Source organism: Mirounga leonina, unplaced genomic scaffold, assembly GCF_011800145.1.
Source record: "Mirounga leonina isolate KUSES-001 unplaced genomic scaffold, KU_Mleo_1.0 Mir_154, whole genome shotgun sequence".
Classification (NCBI taxonomy): Eukaryota; Metazoa; Chordata; class Mammalia; order Carnivora; family Phocidae; genus Mirounga; species Mirounga leonina.
In genome coordinates, this window is record NW_023270389.1 from 37,853,193 (window position 1) to 37,871,983 (window position 18,791).

The 18,791-nt window shown below is 36.3% G+C and overlaps 1 protein-coding gene across 7 annotated transcripts in view; it reads left to right on the plus strand.

Annotated features, from left to right (window-relative positions):
• The window catches only part of RPS6KC1 (ribosomal protein S6 kinase C1), a 198,296-nt gene that overhangs the window by 70,557 nt on the left and 108,948 nt on the right, over positions 1 to 18,791 (plus strand). Inside the window, exon 8 of one of the 7 annotated variants that reach the window (XM_035010533.1) lies at positions 16,295 to 16,360. The exons of the other annotated variants lie outside the window; for them this stretch is intronic. Within the exon in view, the coding sequence (XP_034866424.1) occupies positions 16,295 to 16,360 (66 nt within the window). The remainder of the gene's footprint in view (positions 1 to 16,294; positions 16,361 to 18,791) is intronic. 7 annotated transcript variants of the gene reach the window in all.

Genomic DNA, 18,791 nt, shown 5'->3' on the forward strand with positions numbered 1-18,791 from the left:
ACTTCTTTGCCAATTTGGATGCCTTTGATTTCTTTTTGTTGTCTGATTGCTGTGGCTAGGACTTCCAGTACTATGTTGAATAGCAGTGGTGATAGTGGACATCCCTGCCGCGTTCCTGACCTTAGGGGGAAAGCTCTCAGTTTTTCCCCATTGAGAATGATATTCGCTGTAGGTTTTTCAGAGATGGCTTTTATGTTATTGAGGTATGTACCCTCTATGCCTATACTCTGAAGAGTTTTGATCAAGAAAGGATGCTGTACTTTGTCAAAAGCTTTTTCTGCATCTATTGAGAGGATCATATGATTCTTGTTCTTTCTTTTGTTAATGTATTGTATCACATTGATTGATTTGCGGATGTTGAACCAACCTTGCAGCCCAGGGATAAATCCCACTTGGTCGTGGTGAATAATCCTTTTAATGTACTGTTAGATCCTATTGGCTAGTATTTTGGTGAGAATTTTTGCATCCATGTTCATCAGGGATATTGGTCTGTAATTCTCCTTTTTGATGGGGTCTTTGTCTGGTTTTGGGATCAAGGTAATGGTGGCCTCATAAAACGAGTTTGGAAGTTTTCCTTCCATTTCTATTTTTTGGACAGTTTCAGAAGAATAGGTATTAATTCTTCTTGAAATGTTTGGTAGAATTCCCCTGGGAAGCCGTCTGGCCCTGGGCTTTTGTTTTTTTGGGAGATTTTTGATGACTGCTTCAATTTCCTGAGTGGTTATAGGTCTGTTCAGGTTTTCTATTTCTTCCTGGTTCAATTTTGGTAGTTGATACATCTCTAGGAATGCATCCATTTCTTCCAGGTTATCTAATTTGCTGGCATAGAGTTGCTCATAATATGTTCTTATAATTGTTTGTATTTCTTTGGTGTTGGTTGTGATCTCTCCTCTTTCATTCATGATTTTGTTGATTTGGGTCATTTCTCTTCTCTTTTTGATAAGTCTGGCCAGGGGTTTATCAATCTCGTTAATTCTTTCAAAGAACCAGCTCCTAGTTTCGTTGATCTGTTCTACTGTTCTTTTAGTTTCTATTTCATTGATTTCTGCTCTGATCTTTATTATTTCTCTTCTCCTGCTGGGTTTAGGCTTGATTTGCTGTTCTTTCTCCAGCTCCTTTAGGTGTAGGGTTAGGTTGTGTACTTGAGACCTTTCTTGTTTCTTGAGAAAGGCTTGTATTGCTATATACTTTCCTCTTAGGACTGCCTTTGCTGCATCCCAAAGATTTTGAATAGTTGTGTTTTCATTTTCATTGGTTTCCATAAGTTTTTTTAATTCTTCTTTAATTTCCTGGTTGACCCATTCATTCTTTAGTAGGATGCTCTTTAGCCTCCATGTATTTGAGTTCTTTCCAACTTTCCTCTTGTGACTGAGTTCTAGTTTCAAACCATTGTGGTCTGAAAATAGGCAGGGAATGATCCCAATCTTTTGGTACCAGTTGAGACCTGATTTATGACCTAGGATGTGATCGATTCTGGAGAATGTTCCATGGGCACTAGAGAAAAATGTGTATTCTGTTGCTTTGGGATGGAATGTTCTGAATATGTCTGTGAAGTCCATTTGGTCCAGTGTGTCATTTAAAGTCTTTATTTCCTTGTTGATCTTTTGCTTAGATGATCTGTCCATTTCAGTGAGGGGGGTGTTAAAGTCCCCCACTATTATTGTATTGTTGTCGATGTGTTTCTTTGCTTTTGTTATTAATTGCCTTATATAATTGGCTGCTCCCATGTTAGGGGCATAGATATTTACAATTGTTAGATCTTCTTGTTGGATAGACCCTTTAAGTAGGATATAGTGTCCTTCCTCATCTCTTATTACAGTCTTTGGTTTAAAATCTAATTTGTCTGATATGAGGATTGCCACCCCAGCTTTCTTTTGGTGTCCATTAGCATGGTAAATGGTTTTCCACCCCCTCACTTTCAATCTGGGGGTGTCTTTGGTTCTAAAATGAGTCTCTTGCAGACAGCATATCGATGGGTCTTGTTTTTTAATCCAGTCTGATAGCCTGTGTCTTTTGATTGGGGCATTGAGCCCATTTACATTCAGGGTAACTATTGAAAGATAGGAATTTAGTGCCATTGTATTGCCTGTAAGGTGACTGTTACTGTATATTGTCTGTGTTCCTTTCTGGTCTATGTTGCTTTTAGGCTCTCTCTTTGCTTAGAGGACCCCTTTCAAGATTTCTTGTAGGGCTGGTTTTGTGTTTGCAAATTCCTTTAGTTTGTGTTTGTCCTGGAAGCTTTTTATCTCTCCTTCAATTTTCAATGACAGCCTAGCTGGATAGAGTATTCTTGGCTGCATATTTTTCTCATTTAGTGCTCTGAATATATCCTGCCAGTCCTTTCTGGCCTGCCAGGTCTCTGTGGATAGGTCTGTTGCCAGTCTAATGTTTCTACCCTTGTAGGTTACATATCTCTTCTCCCGAGCTGCTTTCAGGATTTTCTCTTTGTCTATGAGATTCGTAAGTTTTACTATTAGATGTCGGGGTGTTGACCTATTTTTATTGATTTTGAGAGGGCTTCTCTGTGCTTCCTGGATTTTGATGCCTGTTTCCTTCCCCAAATTAGGGAAGTTCTCTGCTATAATTTGCTCCATTATACCTTCTGCCCCTCTCTCTCTTTTTCTTCTTCTGGGATCCCAGTTATTCTAATGTTGTTTCGTCTTATGGTATCGCTTATCTCTCAAATTCTGCCCTCGTGATCCAGTAGTTGTTTATCTCTCTTTTTCTCAGCTTCTTTATTTTCCATCATTTTGTCTTCTATATTACTGATTCTCTCTTCTGCCTCATTTATTCTAGCAGTTAAGTATGATGTATTTTTTAAAAAGATTTATTTATTTGAGAGAGAAAGAGAAAGAGCGTGATTGGGGGGCGCAGAAAGAGAGGGAGAGGGAGACAGAATCTCAAGCAGACTCCCCGCTGAGCGCGAAGCTCCATCTCATGACCCTGAGATCATGACCTGGGCTGAAATGAAGAGTCTGGATTCTTAACCGACTGAGCCACCCAGCCGCCCCTCCATTGAGTATGATACGATGTTAATTATTAGTTTTTCATAGATGCCCTGTATCATGTTGAGTAAGTTCCCTTCTATTCCTAGTTTTCTGGACGGTTTTATTTTATTTTTTTATTTTTTTAAATATTTTTTATTTATTTATTTGAGAGAGAGAATGAGATAGAGAGAGAGAGCACGAGCAGGGGGAGGGTCAGAGGGAGAAGCAGACTCCCCACTCAGCAAGGAGCCCGATGCGGGGCTCGATCCTGGGACTCCAGGATCATGACCTGAGCCGAAGGCAGTTCCTTAACCAACTGAGCCACCCAGGCGCCCCTGGTTGGTTTTATTATGAAAGAGTGTTAGATTGTGTTAAATGCTTTTTCTGCTTCAGTTGAGGTGATCATGTGTTTTTTTCCCCCCTTCATTCTATTAATATGGTATAATACATTTGTTTCCTTTACATTGAACCTCCTTTGGTTCAATGTAAAGGAACTCCTGGAATAAATCCCACATGCCACAGAGATTTTTATCTTATATTTAAACCTAATTGTGCTTTTAGTTATCTCTTGAATATGCGGTTCATCATTGAATATAGTTGAAAAAGATGGGCTGCTCATTGAAGTATGAACCTGCTTGTCCATCTTAATTTGTAAATTGCGATTTTACTTTTCAAAGAGCAGTACTAAACAGATTCAGAACTTTTTTTTTTATGAAAGCTTTCTACTGCTATTTCTGTTTTAAAGATTTTGTTTATTTGAGAGAGAGAGGGATCACACAGAGGGAGAGTGAGAGGGAGAAGCAGACACCCACTGAGCAGGGAACCTGATGCGGAGCTCGATCCCAGGACTCTGGGATCATGACCTGAATGGAAGGCAGATGCTTAACTGATTGAGCCATCCAGGTGCCCCACCTTTTCTGTTTTAAAATAAAACATGTGCTCTTTACTATAATTCAATAAATTGCCTTAGTTGAGGAATTTTTAGATCTTAACTGTTTTGAAACTGGCTAGAAGAAAGCATTTTAAAACAGTAAAACTCAGATTTTAAAAACAGAGATTTGAAAGTAATTATATGTCACCTATTCTGTTTTCCTGTCCCCATCATTGCCCTGCCTTTTTTTTTTTCTTTCTTTAATTATGTAGGAACTGTCTGTAACAGGAAAAAGCAGGTACTAAATGCAAGTGCTCTCAGAAGAAACTATTTCATAGCTTTAGGGAGAAGATACTATAGACTGAATGGGTCTTCCCAAAATTCATATTGAAACTTAATCCCTAGTGTGATGGTATTTGGAGGTGGCGCCTTTGGGAGATGATTAGGCCTTGAGGGTTCTGCCCTCATGAATGGGATTAGTGCCCATTAGAGACCTCAGAGAGCTCCTTTGTTCCTTTCACGCTGTGAGGGCACAGTGAGAATAGCCATCAATGAACGAGGAAGCCAGTACCAGATAGCAGATCTGTTGGGAGTTTTGCTCTTGGCCTTTGAGCCTCAGGAACTGTGAGAGATAAATTTCTGTTTATAAGTTCCTTGGTATTCTGTTCTTGCAGCCAGAATGGACTAAGAGAAGACTTTCGATTCTCTGGTTATGATGTTCACAAATGAAGAGAGAGTTGCTTTTTAAATTATCCTCTACTCAGATCAGTCCTTTCAAATTTTGTGTTATACTGGACTCTTTCAGTTACAGGTTGACAAAACCAACTCAAAGAAGCTCACATAGAAAGTGTTTTAGCCCACATAAATGAGTAGTTACATATGGTTAGATTCAGGTGTTCAAGAAGTGTCACATGGTTTCTATGCCTGTTTGCTTATCTTTATACATGGCCTATACTTTCAGTCCCCTTTCTCTGATTTACATTTATTTCCAGGTGGTGTGAAAGATAACCCCCCAGCAGCTCTAGGTTTACAGAGGCTTTTCCCTCTGAGTTCTAGAGGAAGAGGGTGTTTTCCCCCATGTCCTGTAAAAGCATGGGTCACATGCCTTCACCTTGTTTTTCTAGCAAGGGAATAATCTAATTAGGTATAGGTTATTTACTCATCCCTTCAAAGGTGGACAGAACTATCCCTAATGAAGCACATGAACTGAACAACATAGCTATAGAAATGAGGGGAGTGGACCAAAATGAGAAAGGATCATTAGGCAGAAACAAAACAAAATTAAAATGTCATCCTCTACTTACCCTTCCTAACCCCACATTGACCCTTAATATGCTTTCTCCCCCTGCCATAGTCGTTTATATGTTTTCTTTTTTCTTTTTTTTTTTTTTAAGATTTTATTTATTTGACAGAGAAATAGAGCACAAGTAGGCAGAGTGGCAGGTAGAGGCAGAGGGAGACGCAGACTCCCTACCGAGTGGGGAGCCTGACGCGGGACTTGATCCCAGGACCCTGGGATCATGACCTGAGCTGAAGGCAGATGCTTAACCGACTGGGCCACCCAGGTGCCCTGTTTATATGTTTTCTCATATGTTTCTTAGACTTAGATTCTATAGGGAACAAGCATATCTGTTTTCTGTTTTTTACTTTGAATTGAATTGAATATACATAAAAGTACATATTGTAAGTATGTAGCTTGATATATTTTCACACATGGAACACACGTTACTGGTACCCAGATTAGCAAGTAGAACTTGACCAGCACTCTTGAAGCTTCCTTCTGTTCCTTTCCAATTACTACCTCTCCAAAGGTGATTGCTGTCTTGATCTCTGACAGTACTGATTGCATGAGATCTGCCTTTTTCTATTCTTGTGAGGGTATGGTTCCAGTTTATGTCCTCTTCTGTCGGTTCACCCCTCTTCCGTGTACTTTCTTTTGTGGTAGAGGATGGGGGAGTGGTTGGTGTTTCTCTTTTGTTTTTATAGTCTCCTTACCTTTCTCCTCTCATTTCTGTTATTCCCTGCACCCCTTTACTGTTATATCATACCCTTTTCTGTATAGGGTCTGTTTCTTCCCCAGAAGAAAAGCTTTCCCAAGGCTCTCACTTTTGGTTCCACTTACACTCAAGTCTTTCTTTATATTTATAGCCTGTGTTTTCAAACTACCAAGTCCCAGTTTATGTTTTGTATTTTGGTATTTAATTGGACTTTCTCTTTCTGGGGGTGTTTGTTTTGTTTTGTTTTTCTTCTGTTATTTAAGTCCTGTGTACCCCTGAATACTTTTTTAAGGGCTCTGTTGTTAAGCTCTTTCTCCTCTGGTTTCTACATTCATGGGTCTGCAATAGTAGGGCCCTTGGAGCTCTGTTGTAATTTGGTTTATTTCTCTATTTACAGATAATCTGAAGGTCATTTTCTTAGTAATGCTCAAGGTGTGGGTCATGTGTGGTTTTATTTACTCCCCCAGTATTTCCATTTGTTTTGTTTTTTGGTTTTGAGAGATTATGTGGGGAGATTTGAAATTAGGTAGCTGTCATTATCCTCCAGACTTGAGATTCCACACTTACTGTATTTTTGTTTTGTTTTGTTTTAAAGATTTTATTTATTTATTTGAGAGAGAGAGAGAATGAGAGAGAGCACATGAGAGGGGGGAGGGTCAGAGGGAGAAGCAGACTCCCTGCTGAGCAGGGAGCCCGATGCGGGACTCGATCCAGGGACTCCAGGATCATGACCTGAGCCGAAGGCAGTCGCTTAACCAACTGAGCCACCCAGGCGCCCCAACACTTACTGTTTTTTTGAATGTTTAGTAATCTTTGCATTCCTGAAATAAACCTACTTGGTTGCACTGTATCTTTTTTTATATATCACTGGGCTTGGTTGCTGAGATTTATGTGTGTGTTTTTATTTTTCATAGTTATTGTCTTATCTATACATACATATGTATTCATATATATATTCACATATATGTATTCACATATATATGTTACAAACATATTTACTGAATTAAAAGTAAATTATAGACATCATGGTTTTGACCATTATGTAATAGACATTTCCAGAAAATAAAGTCATTCTTTTACATATCCTCCATGCAAGTATCACACTTAACAAATTTAAGAACAATTCTAGGGAAAGGGTTTTAATACTGGGTTTAATTTCTTTAATAGATATCCAACTGTTAAAATCGTATATATTTTTCCTTTCATCAACTTATTGGTAAGTTGTATTTTTCAAAGAATTTGTTTCATAGAAATGGTCAAATTAATTTTTTTCTCTGCTCCTTTGCTTTATTTTATTATTCTTATTGAGATATAATTGGCATATAGCATTATTTTAGTTTTAAGTGTATAACATAATGATTTGATATATTTATATATTGCAGAATGATCACAGTAAGTCTTGCTAACATCCATCACGACACAATTACAAATTTTTTTCTTTGTGATCAGAACTTTTATGATACATGCTCTGTACAACTTTCAAATACACAATACAGTATTATTAACTACTGACACCATGTTGTATATTATACCCCTTGGATTTATTTAGTTTATAACTGGAAGTAGTTTGTACTTTTTGAACCCCTTCACTCATTTTGCCTACCTGCCACCCGCTTGCCTCTGGCAACCAAGAGTCTGTTCTCTGTGGCTGTGAGCTTTTTTTTTTTTTTAATAGATTCTAAATATAAGTGAGATCACACAGTATTTCTCTTTCTCTGTATAACTTATTTCACTTGGCATAATGCCTTCAAGGTTCATCCATATTGCTGCAAATGGCAGCAATATGGATGGCTGAATGAATATTCCTGTGTTTGTGTGTGTACCACATTTTCTTTATTCATTCATCCATTGATGGACACTTTGGTGGTTTCTATTTTTTTGCTATTGTAAATAATGCTACAGTGAACATGGGGTTGCAGATATCTTTTTAAATGTTTTCATTTTCTTTGGATAAATACCTGCAAGTGAAATTGCTGGAACATGTTCTAGTTTTAATTTTTTGAGGAGCTGCCATACTGTTTTCCATAGTAGCTGCACCAATTTATATTCCCGCCAACAATGCACAAGGGTTTCTTGTTCTCCACATCCTTGTGAACTCCTGTTATCTCTTGTCTTTTTGATAATAGCCACTCTAACAGGTGTGAGGTGATTTCTTACTGTGGTTTTGATTTGCATTTTTGTGATTAGTGATGTGGAGCACGTTTTCATGTATTTATTGGCCATCAGTGTGTCTTTGGAAAAATGTCCATTTAGATTCTGCGCATTTTTTAATCTTTTTTTTTGTTGTTGTTAATGAGTTGGATGAGTACTTTAAATATTTTGGATATTAATCCCTTATATGGATATATGGTTTGCAAATATTTTCTCCCATTAGGTATGTTTGCATTTTCATTTTGTTGATGATTTCCTTTGCTGTGCAGAAACTATTTAGTTTGATGTTTATTTTTGCTTTTGTTGCCTTTGCTTTCGGCACAAACCCTCAAATCTATTGATTATAGGAATTATTTATAGTATCTTTTTGTCTTTTTGATGTCTGTTGGATTTTTCCTGTTGTTGGTAACTTATTTTCTTAATCAGTCATATTAAGGATTTACTAGTTTTATTAATGTCAGAGTATTTATTTATACTATTGTATGTTACTTTTCTATTTTATGGATTTCTGTTTAGTTTCCTCCTACTTAACTTTAGGTCTGACATTTACTTTTTGAGTTAGGAGCTTATATCTTTGAGTTTTGGCCTTTTTTTCTACATATGTTTAAGGTTATAAATTTCCCACTAAGTACTGCTTTAACTACATTCCATAGGTTTAGCTATGTCATATCTTCATTGTTACAACTTCAAAATATTTTTTTTGTCTCATTAGTTTCTAAGCTGCTGTAACAGATTACCATAAATTTACAACACAAATTTATTATTTTATTGTTTTGTAGGTCAGAAATCTGACTTTAATCTCACTGGGCTAAAAATCAAGGTATGGGCAGGACTGTATTCCTTTCCAGAGACTTTAGGGGAGAATCTGTTTCCTTGTTTTTTCCAGCTTCTAGAGGCTGCCGGCTTGCCTGCATCCATCTTCTAAGTCAGCAGTGTTACATCCCTTTGACCATTCTTTCCTAGTTACGTCTCACCCTGATTCTCAACAAGGAAAGGTTACCTGATTTTAAGGACCGATGTGATTTGGTTGGGCCTACTATGATAATCCAGGATAATTGCTCTATCTCAAGATTCTTAACCTTAATCACATTTGTAAAGTCACTTTAGCCAAGTTAAGTAATTTATTTACAGGTTCCTGGGTTAGGACATAGCCATTTTTAGGGGTCCATTAGTCTGTTTCTGTACCTGTGAATTACTTCTAAGTAATACATTTCTAAACATGATAAACATACTACTTAATTTCCCAGCAGTTGAGATTTTTCTAGTTATCTTCTTGTTACTGATTTATAGCTTAATTCCATGGTGTTAAAGAATTTTGAATGATTTCAGTTTTTTGACATTTGTTGGGGTTTTCTTTATGGCCAAGCCACCCTGCCTATTTAATCATTTTAAATAGCTCTTGAAATGGGAATGCTTGCTACATTAAAAAGAATTAATTGAGAACTTCATGATACTTTCTATTACATGGACACTATTTGTTTGTAGGACACTAACTTTTAGTAGTCTCTGTCTTTTTTTTGGTAGTTAGCCAATCATTACAGAATAGTTATAACTACTTATGATTAAATTGATTCTTGATCTGCATGAGATATTATTAAATTATTCTGATTAATGAAAACATATTTTATTGGCTGCGAGTGAAAAGCTCACAAATACAGTCAAATTGTGTTGTAAAATAAGTTACCTTGATTGAGTCCAGATCAGTGATAACTCATTCTCCTACAAAAGAAAAGTACCCTAAAGGCCAATAAAGAACAAAGATGTTGAGTACTCAGGACAAATAAAAGCAGAAATTAGAAAAAAGAACTCCAAATTGAATTTCTTATTGTAGTTGATTGGTTTATTATTTATGGGGATAGGGGACAATGCCCTGACTTGTACTATTAATACAAGGCCCATCTTTGCCCAAGCAACAAGAAGCAAGATTAGAACTAATAAATAATAAGAGGCAAAAATGTGACATCAGTACATGGTAATAATCCTTTTAAATGAAGTGATCCAGTAGAATTTGCATTGTGTGATCTAGAAAGGTCAATTTTGTTCCATTCAACAAAACTTTAATGGATGACTGTTATGCTCACTAAAATCAATGAGCACTTATAAGTTATTGAGGGGGGAAGACTGGTAAATAAACAATTTAAAAAGTGCCATTATTATGTACTTTCCTGCATTTTTCTCTTTTAACATCTCTCAGCTGTCTTCCATTTCTCTGTTTATCTTAGTTTTCATGATCCATCATTTCATAGTCTTTTCGCAGATACCTTAATCCCCCTTCTGATCTTTTATCACATTTACCTGGCAAAACTCCAGCCCTGGATTAATTTATCCATTTGTTTTGGAGTATCCATGTTGCTGTGACTTCTGGTTTACAGAGGCAGACAACTGGGCAGCTGAGTGCTATTGGAAGAAACCACATACTCTGGACAGATTGGTAACTAAAATGAATTCATTGTTACTAATCTTCACTGGACTCTGAATAATGTCTCTTATTCTTAATATTCTTTTGTTAACTTACATATATACAATCTTCAGTAACTATTTCATACAACCTCTGCTTTCCCGAATTGCCCGTTATTCCAACGACACTGTACTTTTAGTTTTCTAATTCTTAGATTAACCTTTTTAAGTCTACTTTGCCAGCTCCTTCTTCCCCACTTAACCTTTAAATGTTGAAGTTTATTGAGACTTGGTTGTCAGCCTTCTTAGCCTCCTTACCCTACTTTCTTAGGGGATTTCAACATTATATAATTTCAGTGACTGTGTAAAATAACACTGTATAATAGAAATACAATGTGACACACATATGTAATTAAAAAATTTCCAGTAGCCACATTAAAACTAGGACTTCCACTTACTTATATGTGGAATTTAAGAAATAAAACAAATGAACAAAGGAAAAAAAAAAAGAGACAAACCAAAAAACAGACTCTTAATATAGTGACCAAACAGATGGTTAACAGAGGGGAGGGTGGGTAGGGGGATGAGTGAAATAGGTGAAGGGGATAAAAACAAAACAAAACAAACCAAAAAACAAAAAAAACTAGGATTTCCACTGTTGGCCACGATGGGCAACAGGGACTGTATTTACCCTCCTTCCTGAAGAAACTGAAAAGCCAGACAAAGTATATGTAACAGTGGTTTTCAAGACACTGGACATCAGACAGTGGTTTTGAGAGAGATGCAACAGATAACGTGAGTCTTAAGATTGCCCAGCTTACTGTCTTGAGTTTCCAGGTTGTGGCTCAGGAAGAAGGAAGGTAGATGAATTGTGGCAAGACCTCCAAGTTGAGGAGATGGGGCCAAATCCAGCAAGACCAAAGCAGAGTTTGCAGTTAGAGCTTGCAGGAGCATTGCTTAATGCCTAGTGTTTTAGCTAGAGAGGAGATGGCTGTACAGAGATTTGCAGTGTCCCCTGGAATACTTAATGGAGTAGTGATTAGTGCATGGCTGTGGAGAAATGACCCAAGGTGAGAGAAAGATCCACTGAAATGATTAGGGGAAACATTCTGGGTGCCCACACAGGGCTGGGAATAGTGTCTATTCCTAATGGGTAGTCTTGCAAACCTCTTTCATGGGGCATTGGGTAGAATATTCAAAAGTCACTATTAGTGTGGCATAATAGTTTGCTCCAGACCCACCCTAACAAATCTCAGAAACAAGACCCAAAAGGATTAATAAGCTGCTTCTAAGAATCATAACTGTATTCCAGAACAAAGCTCAGTATTTGTAGGAATAAGAAGATATCTACCACCTAATAAGGGAAAATCCACAATGGCTGGCATCTAATAAAAAATTACCATTTATTCAAAGAAACAGGAAAACTGTGACCCATAGTGAGGAAGAAATCTGTCATTCAGAATCCACCCAGAATTGACACAGATGTTAAAATGAAAAGATGAGGATTTTACAACTTAATAAAAATGTATTAATTATGTAGAGTTAAGTAGAGCAATGGAAGGTTTACAAAGGACCCAAATTGAACTTCTGGAAATGAAAGCTACAGTATGGGAAATGAAAAATAATGGCAGATTAGATACTGAAGAAGAAAGGATTAATGAAGTGGAGGACATAGCAATAGATACTATCCAAAATGAAACAGAGATGAAAAAATCAAGCAAAAATTAATATAACATCAGTAAGCTATAGAACAATTTTTTCTCCATGTAATTGGAGCCCCTGAAGAGGGAGGGCAAGAGGGCGACTGAGTATTATTTGAGTGAATAATGCCTGAAAGCTTTCCAAATTTGATGCAGATAATCTACAGGACCAAGAAACTCAACAAACCCCAGGCATAAGAGACATGAAAACCTATACCCAGGCACATTCTAATCAAATTTCTCAAAGCCAGTGTTAAAGAGAAAATCTTAAAATTAAAAGCAGGCAGACGCAGATAGAAGAACGAAGATGAGAATGATGTCAGATTTCTTGTCAGAAACAATGCAGTCAAGAAGACTGTTGATTAACACCTTTAACATATGTAGAGAAAACGTCTGTCAAGTGAATTCTGTACCCAGTGAAAATATATTTCAAAAATGAAGGCAAGATAAAGAATTGTTAACTGTAGGGTCCCTGGCTGGCTGAGTTGGTAGAGCATGTGACCCTTGATCTTGGGGTTGTGAGTTCAAACCCCACATTGGGTATGGAGCCTACCATACCCCCCCCAAAAAAGAGGGTGCTTGGGGTGGCTCAGTCAGTTAAGCATCTGCCTTCGAGTCAGGTCATGATCCAGCGTCCTGAGATCCAGTCCCGCATTGGGCTCCCTGCTCAGTGGGGAGTCTGTTCTCCCTCTGACTCTTCCCCCTCTCGTGCTTTCTCTCTCAAGTAAATAAGTAAAATCTTAAAAAAAAAAAAAAAAAAAGAATTGTTAATTGAGAGTGATGGATATGTTCATTATTTTGATTGTAGTGTCTTTTTTTTTTTTAGTTGGTCTAGATAAATATCAATTTCATCTTTTCAAAGAACCAACTTTTGATTTCATTTGTATTCTCTTTTTTAGTTTTCTATTTAATTGGTTTCTGCTTCTTCGCATTCTTTGTGTAGTTTGCTCTTCATTGCTAGATTTGTTTCATCTTAAGGGGTGGAAGCTTAGGTTATTGATTTGAGATCTTTTCAACATAGGTCTTTATTTATTTATTTATTTATTTTTAAAAGATTTTATTTATTTATTTGAGAGAGAGAGAATAAGAGAGAGCACATGAGAGGGGGGAGAGTCAGAGGGAGAAGCAGACTCCCCGCTAAGCAGGGAGCCCGATGTGGGACTCGATCCCGGGACTCCAGGATCATGACCTGAGCTGAAGGCAGTCGCTTAACCAACTGAGCCACCCAGGCGCCCTCAACATAGGTCTTTAAAGCTATAAAGTCCTTCTAAGTACTGATTTTGCTATATACCAGAAATTTTAATTATGTTGTTTACATTTTCACTCAGCTTGAAATTCTCCTTTTATTTCTGTCTGTTTTTGCTTCATCTGTTTTAGGACTCTTATTAGATGCATGCATGTTTATAACATATCTTTCTGATTAATTTAACTTTTAACATTATAAAGTGTCTGTTTTTGTCCCTAGTGACATTTGTTTTTCTTAAAATCTGTTTTGTTGGGTGTTAGTAAAGCTATTTACTTTCAATAGGTTTGTTTCTTTGAATCTAAGTGTGTTTCCTGTAGACAGGATACAGTTGGATCTTTTTAAAAAAAATATCTAGCCTTATAATCTCTGCCTTTTGATTGGCATGTTTAATCCATATACATTTAATATTTTTAATAGTGTGGTTGGATTTATGCTTGCCATTTTGCTATTTTCTACATGTCTCCTTTTCGTTTTTTACTGCCTTCTTGTGTGGTAAGTACATTTTTTTTTTTTTTTTGGTGGACTATGTCATTTTGAGTTTATTTTCCATAGTGGTTTTTCTGAAGATTATAGCAATAAATACTTAAAATATTGTACTTAAGAGTAAAATTACCTGAATTCTAGTAATATATAGAAAACTTTACTTCAGTATAGCTTTTTCCCTTCTTACATCTTTTCGCTAGTGTTATCATATATGTTACATTTTGGTATAAGCTCTACACTGTAGTCTTATAATTATTGTTTAAATGGACTTATCCTTTAAATCAGTTCGGAGAAGAAATGAGTTTATCTTTTGCTTCTTTTAAGATTTTCTGTTTTGGCTTTTGATAGTTCGGCTATTATGTGTTTAGATGTGGATCTCTTTGAGCTTATCCTTCTTGGTGTTGTATTCTTGGTATTTGATAATCTTCTTGGATATGTAGATCAGTGTTCATCAATTTGGGAAGTTTTTTGGCTCTTTCTGCCTTTTTCTCCCCCTTTTCTATTTCGTGAACTGCATTATGTATATGTTGGTGTGCTTGATGCTATCAACAGGTGGTCTTAGGCTGGCCCCCCTTTCCTTTTTTATTGTTTAATTTTATTCAGAGTGGATAATGTTTACTCATGTATCTTCAAATTTGCTGATTCTTTTTTTTTTCCAGCTCAGCGTGCTGTTTTTTAATTCCAGAATTTCTGTTTAATTTTGTTAGTTTTTGTGTTTTTATTGTTAAAAAATATTTGATGATTCCTTGTCTCTCTTCCTTGATTCTAAACCATTCTGTCTCTACCAAGCCTAGCTGACCTTTTGAAAATAGACTCTAATCATGTCACTTCCTTGCATTAAACTCATTACTTTGAGGATAAAATCCAAAGATATTATGGTCTATCAGGCTATGAGTGGTTTGGTTTCTGACTTTCTCTCCAGGCTCATATTGAACCAGTCCTATTCACTTATTCTTTTTTAGCCACAGTGGGCTTTTTTTTACCTCTTGGAAGGCACCACGGCCCTTCCCATGGTTGAACTTTTACACAAGCTGGGGTCTGTTTGAGTGCTTTAATGTACTTTTTCAATTGATATTTCCTTCTTGTTCATCAGGTCTCAGTTTCAATGGTGTTTCCTCAAGGGAACCTTTTTTCACCTCTGTTCACACCAGAATAGACTTTCTGAACTTTGCTGTCATTGCACACTGTTTTGCTTCAAGTACTTATCATATTTACAATGAAATAATTATTTGTGCAGTTATTGAATGAATATCTCTTTATTTGTAATATCCTTGAAGGCAAGGTATTTTCTCATTCATTGTATTTTCTGGCACAGTGCCTGTTACATAGGAAATTCTCTATAAATATTTTGAATGAGAATGACTCTATAAATCCATATAAATAGGCACTTGACCAGGGAGAAGGAGAAGGCTTATAGGGAAAGCTTTTGCAGGAGGTGATAAATAAGTTGAATTCCAAAGTATGTGTAGTAAACAGCTAGGATGCATGAAAGTAGCTCTTAAAAATACCAAATAGGTTTAAAATGTCTTCTGTCTAGGTATATCAGTACTCTGCACAGACATTAGTATATGTGTCTCAAAGGTTTGACAATGTGTTGAATTCAGCCGTTTGAAATGGCATTAATTGTATTTTTAAAAAAGATTTTATTTATTTATTTTAGAGAGAGAAAGCACATGTGGGGCGGGGAGGGGCAAAGGGAGGGGAAGAGGACGAGAGAATCTGAAGCAGACTCTGACCCAACGTGGGGCTCGATCCCATGACTGCAAGATCATGACCCGAGCCGTAACCCAAGAGTCAGTTGCTCCACTGGCTGAGCCACCCAGGCACCCCACATTAATTGTATTTATTATTATAATTATTATATTTGTAGTAATCACTTTAAGTAGTGGGACTCAGTGTTGAGACTTCTTGCTTATCTGACCCTGAGTTTGGTTTCCAGCTTTAATAAGCTTCCATCCTATTCCCTTACCTAGTCTTAGTCATGTCTTTCCTATTCTAGCATCCTTGGAACAGGAACTCTGTTCTGTTTTGATCAGACCCAACCCCAAATTCTGCCAAATAAGTATTTGACCTAAAATTAAAGCTTGGCAGTTGGGAAACTGTTATTTGATTTGCTGTAATACTTTGCTCATGTTCTAGTTGGGAACAAGGTGGGGATAGACAGGCACTTTTAGCATATCACAGTAGCTAATAGTCAAGGGAAGAACGGAATAGCTCAGTTTAGAAATATTTGTATCAAAATGAGGAGCTACATAAGTTTGGACCCAGCAGGGTTAATTCTACACTATTTCTAATAAATTTAGTTGTGAAAATAAACATAAAACCTTGTTTCCTAAGAATTCTTTATTAGGATTTTTCTGTACTACAGGTAATCATCATAGATGTTTTAAAAATTGCCTTTTTTAAAAAGAGGACGGACCTTACAAAAATATTAAAGGGTTGTGCTGCTTCCTTCCTTTTAGATTTTATTAGCTTTGGAGACCAGAAAACTTGGGCCTTCAGGAATGTCCATTTGAGGATGATTATTGGTATGCAATATTAGTAAGTGCATAATAGTAATAGTAATAATAATGATGATGACCTTTTCTTTAGTTAGAACCAACACATATGAATATGAAACAATATATTTTGAGCAGGATTTGTTTCTTCATTTGTTGGTCTCCTGTCAAACATATATGTGTCTGGTGGGTCTAGATGGAATAGATACTATACATTAAAAACCAATAACGAGCCTTCTAAACTTAAATGATATTCAGGAGGCTTGGTATCCTGCAGCTGATGGGCTTAAAGTGCTGTATTTCCCATAGGTTTACAACTGCAGGAAGAAGGTCTGGGTGAATTGTTTTCTGTCAGATGTTTCTTGAATTGGTTATTTTGGTGTCAACTTTTATGTTGAGAGTTTCATGTTTTAATGACAAAAATGTTTACTGGAAATTATAGCTTGGAAAAGAGAACCACATTCCTGCTTCTGCAAAAAAAAAAAAAAAAAAAAGGCTAGGTAAAACATTGATGTAGGGTAAAGTAGCTGTGGAGTTTTATATTCAGATTGTATGAACAGTAAACAGAGCATCTAAAATAACCACTTGCACATTGCAACAAACACATCATCATTTGCTTAAAAAAGAGTTATAATTACAGTTGACGAAGCATGGACACCATAAAAAATGCATTAGTTTGGCTTGACACATTAATTACCTGTTTTTGCAGATGTTTTTATGTATTGTTGTGTGAACAGTTTGCAAAATAATTACAGGAAAGTCGTATGGAAAATAAACTAAATGGGTGGTTTCTCGTCTAAATATTTTCATTCATGTGAATCTGTGTGAGGCACAGCTGCTCTGTTGCAAAAGCAGAGAGATGAGGATTCTCGAAGGGTCTTTTACTAGATGGTCTCGGTCATCAGTATCCCCACATTTTTGTATCTTTAGCAACACAGTTTAAAAACATTAAAATGAGAGGGTTGATTTAATTCCTGTGATTACTGGAAAAAGCCTTAATTCTGCTCAGAAGAAATGTATTTTCAGGTGAACCAAACCAAACTAAAAAACCTTAAATGGAAAACTGCTACTTCAATACTAGCAGGTATTAGGCACTTTGTGGAGTCAATCATTATTTCATAATTACTTGAGTTACATAGTTTTATATAACTTACAGCTTAAGTCAACCTTAATAATTAAACATTGAGTCTTATGTAAATTACACAGAAGTTGAGTTTATTCTCTTTTAGGAAGTACTGAAAACGTAAATCTGCTTTTTCTCATAAGCTTACTGTGTCGCCATTAGTGGTCTCAAAGTGTGTTTCTTTTGAAAAATAACCAGATCATTGTACAGGCATATTGATTTTCCAAAATTGTAATTGTCAAACAATAAAAAGTTCATAGACTTTATTCTGTTTAACACAGTGGTTTACAGTGAAGTAGAATATCTGCGCTTGTGTTTCCCTCACTGATGCTGTCATGACAATTTTTCATAAAAGTAAATAAAAATGTAAATTGTCCTTTTAGTCCAACCATACCACTTCTGTGCTGGGTTCCCCCATATTCCTTTCTTATGATTTCACCTATACAGAAGATAAAGACAGTAATTATAGGCATTTCCTGAAATGCATTTATTTTAACTAAGTTCAAGAAAGGCACTAAGTTACAGGAAGAGGTAATTGGAGCATCTCTAGGCATGAAGGTATTGTTATCAGACCATGTAGTAGTGGTGCAAAATCATTCATTTGCTTTTCCATTCATTTATTAAACAAAATTTTTTGGAGGGTCTTCTATATGTGAGGTTTCTGTGACAACACTGAAATGGCTGTAAACATTGAGATAACTGTGTCTGGAACATAATAGATGCTCGGTAACTGTTGGGCATCTTTCTTTCTGAAGATGATAGGAGGAGCAGGAATATGTGATTGTGGAGAACTTTTTCACCCTGGTGGCTTCCTTACTTCCTGGGGAGGATTTTCGTTGTTATCCTGATATGGCCTTCACATGTGATATACTGTGGGTGTATTGCTTGACACATTCTTTTAATTGTTTAAATGTGGAGATATTTATCTTCATGTTAAATAAATCTGGAGATGGAATGGAGTCTGTTCTAATTCTGGTATACACTGAGTCAGTTTAATTTTTTAAGGTGGGGATGCATTAAAGGAGTCTGTGAAACCTTCAGGATTCAGAAGCATTAACTGCTTATAGTCAGTAATTCTGTTGATCACTTGACATCATCTCAAAAGAAAATATGTGATCCATTATCATGACATCAAGAAAACAATTGTTGGACTTTAGAGCCTTCCATGGATTTCCTACTTAAGCTGTCTCTTACAGCCAGTAAAAGAAATGAGCAAAAAGCCTTTGTGAGGTTTGGGGGACTTTTCATATTTACTAGTATAGCAGATAAAAAAATTCTTAGTTTATGTGGAGTTTCTTTTCCATATTTTCCCTTATCTTATTTTTATTCCATCTCAGA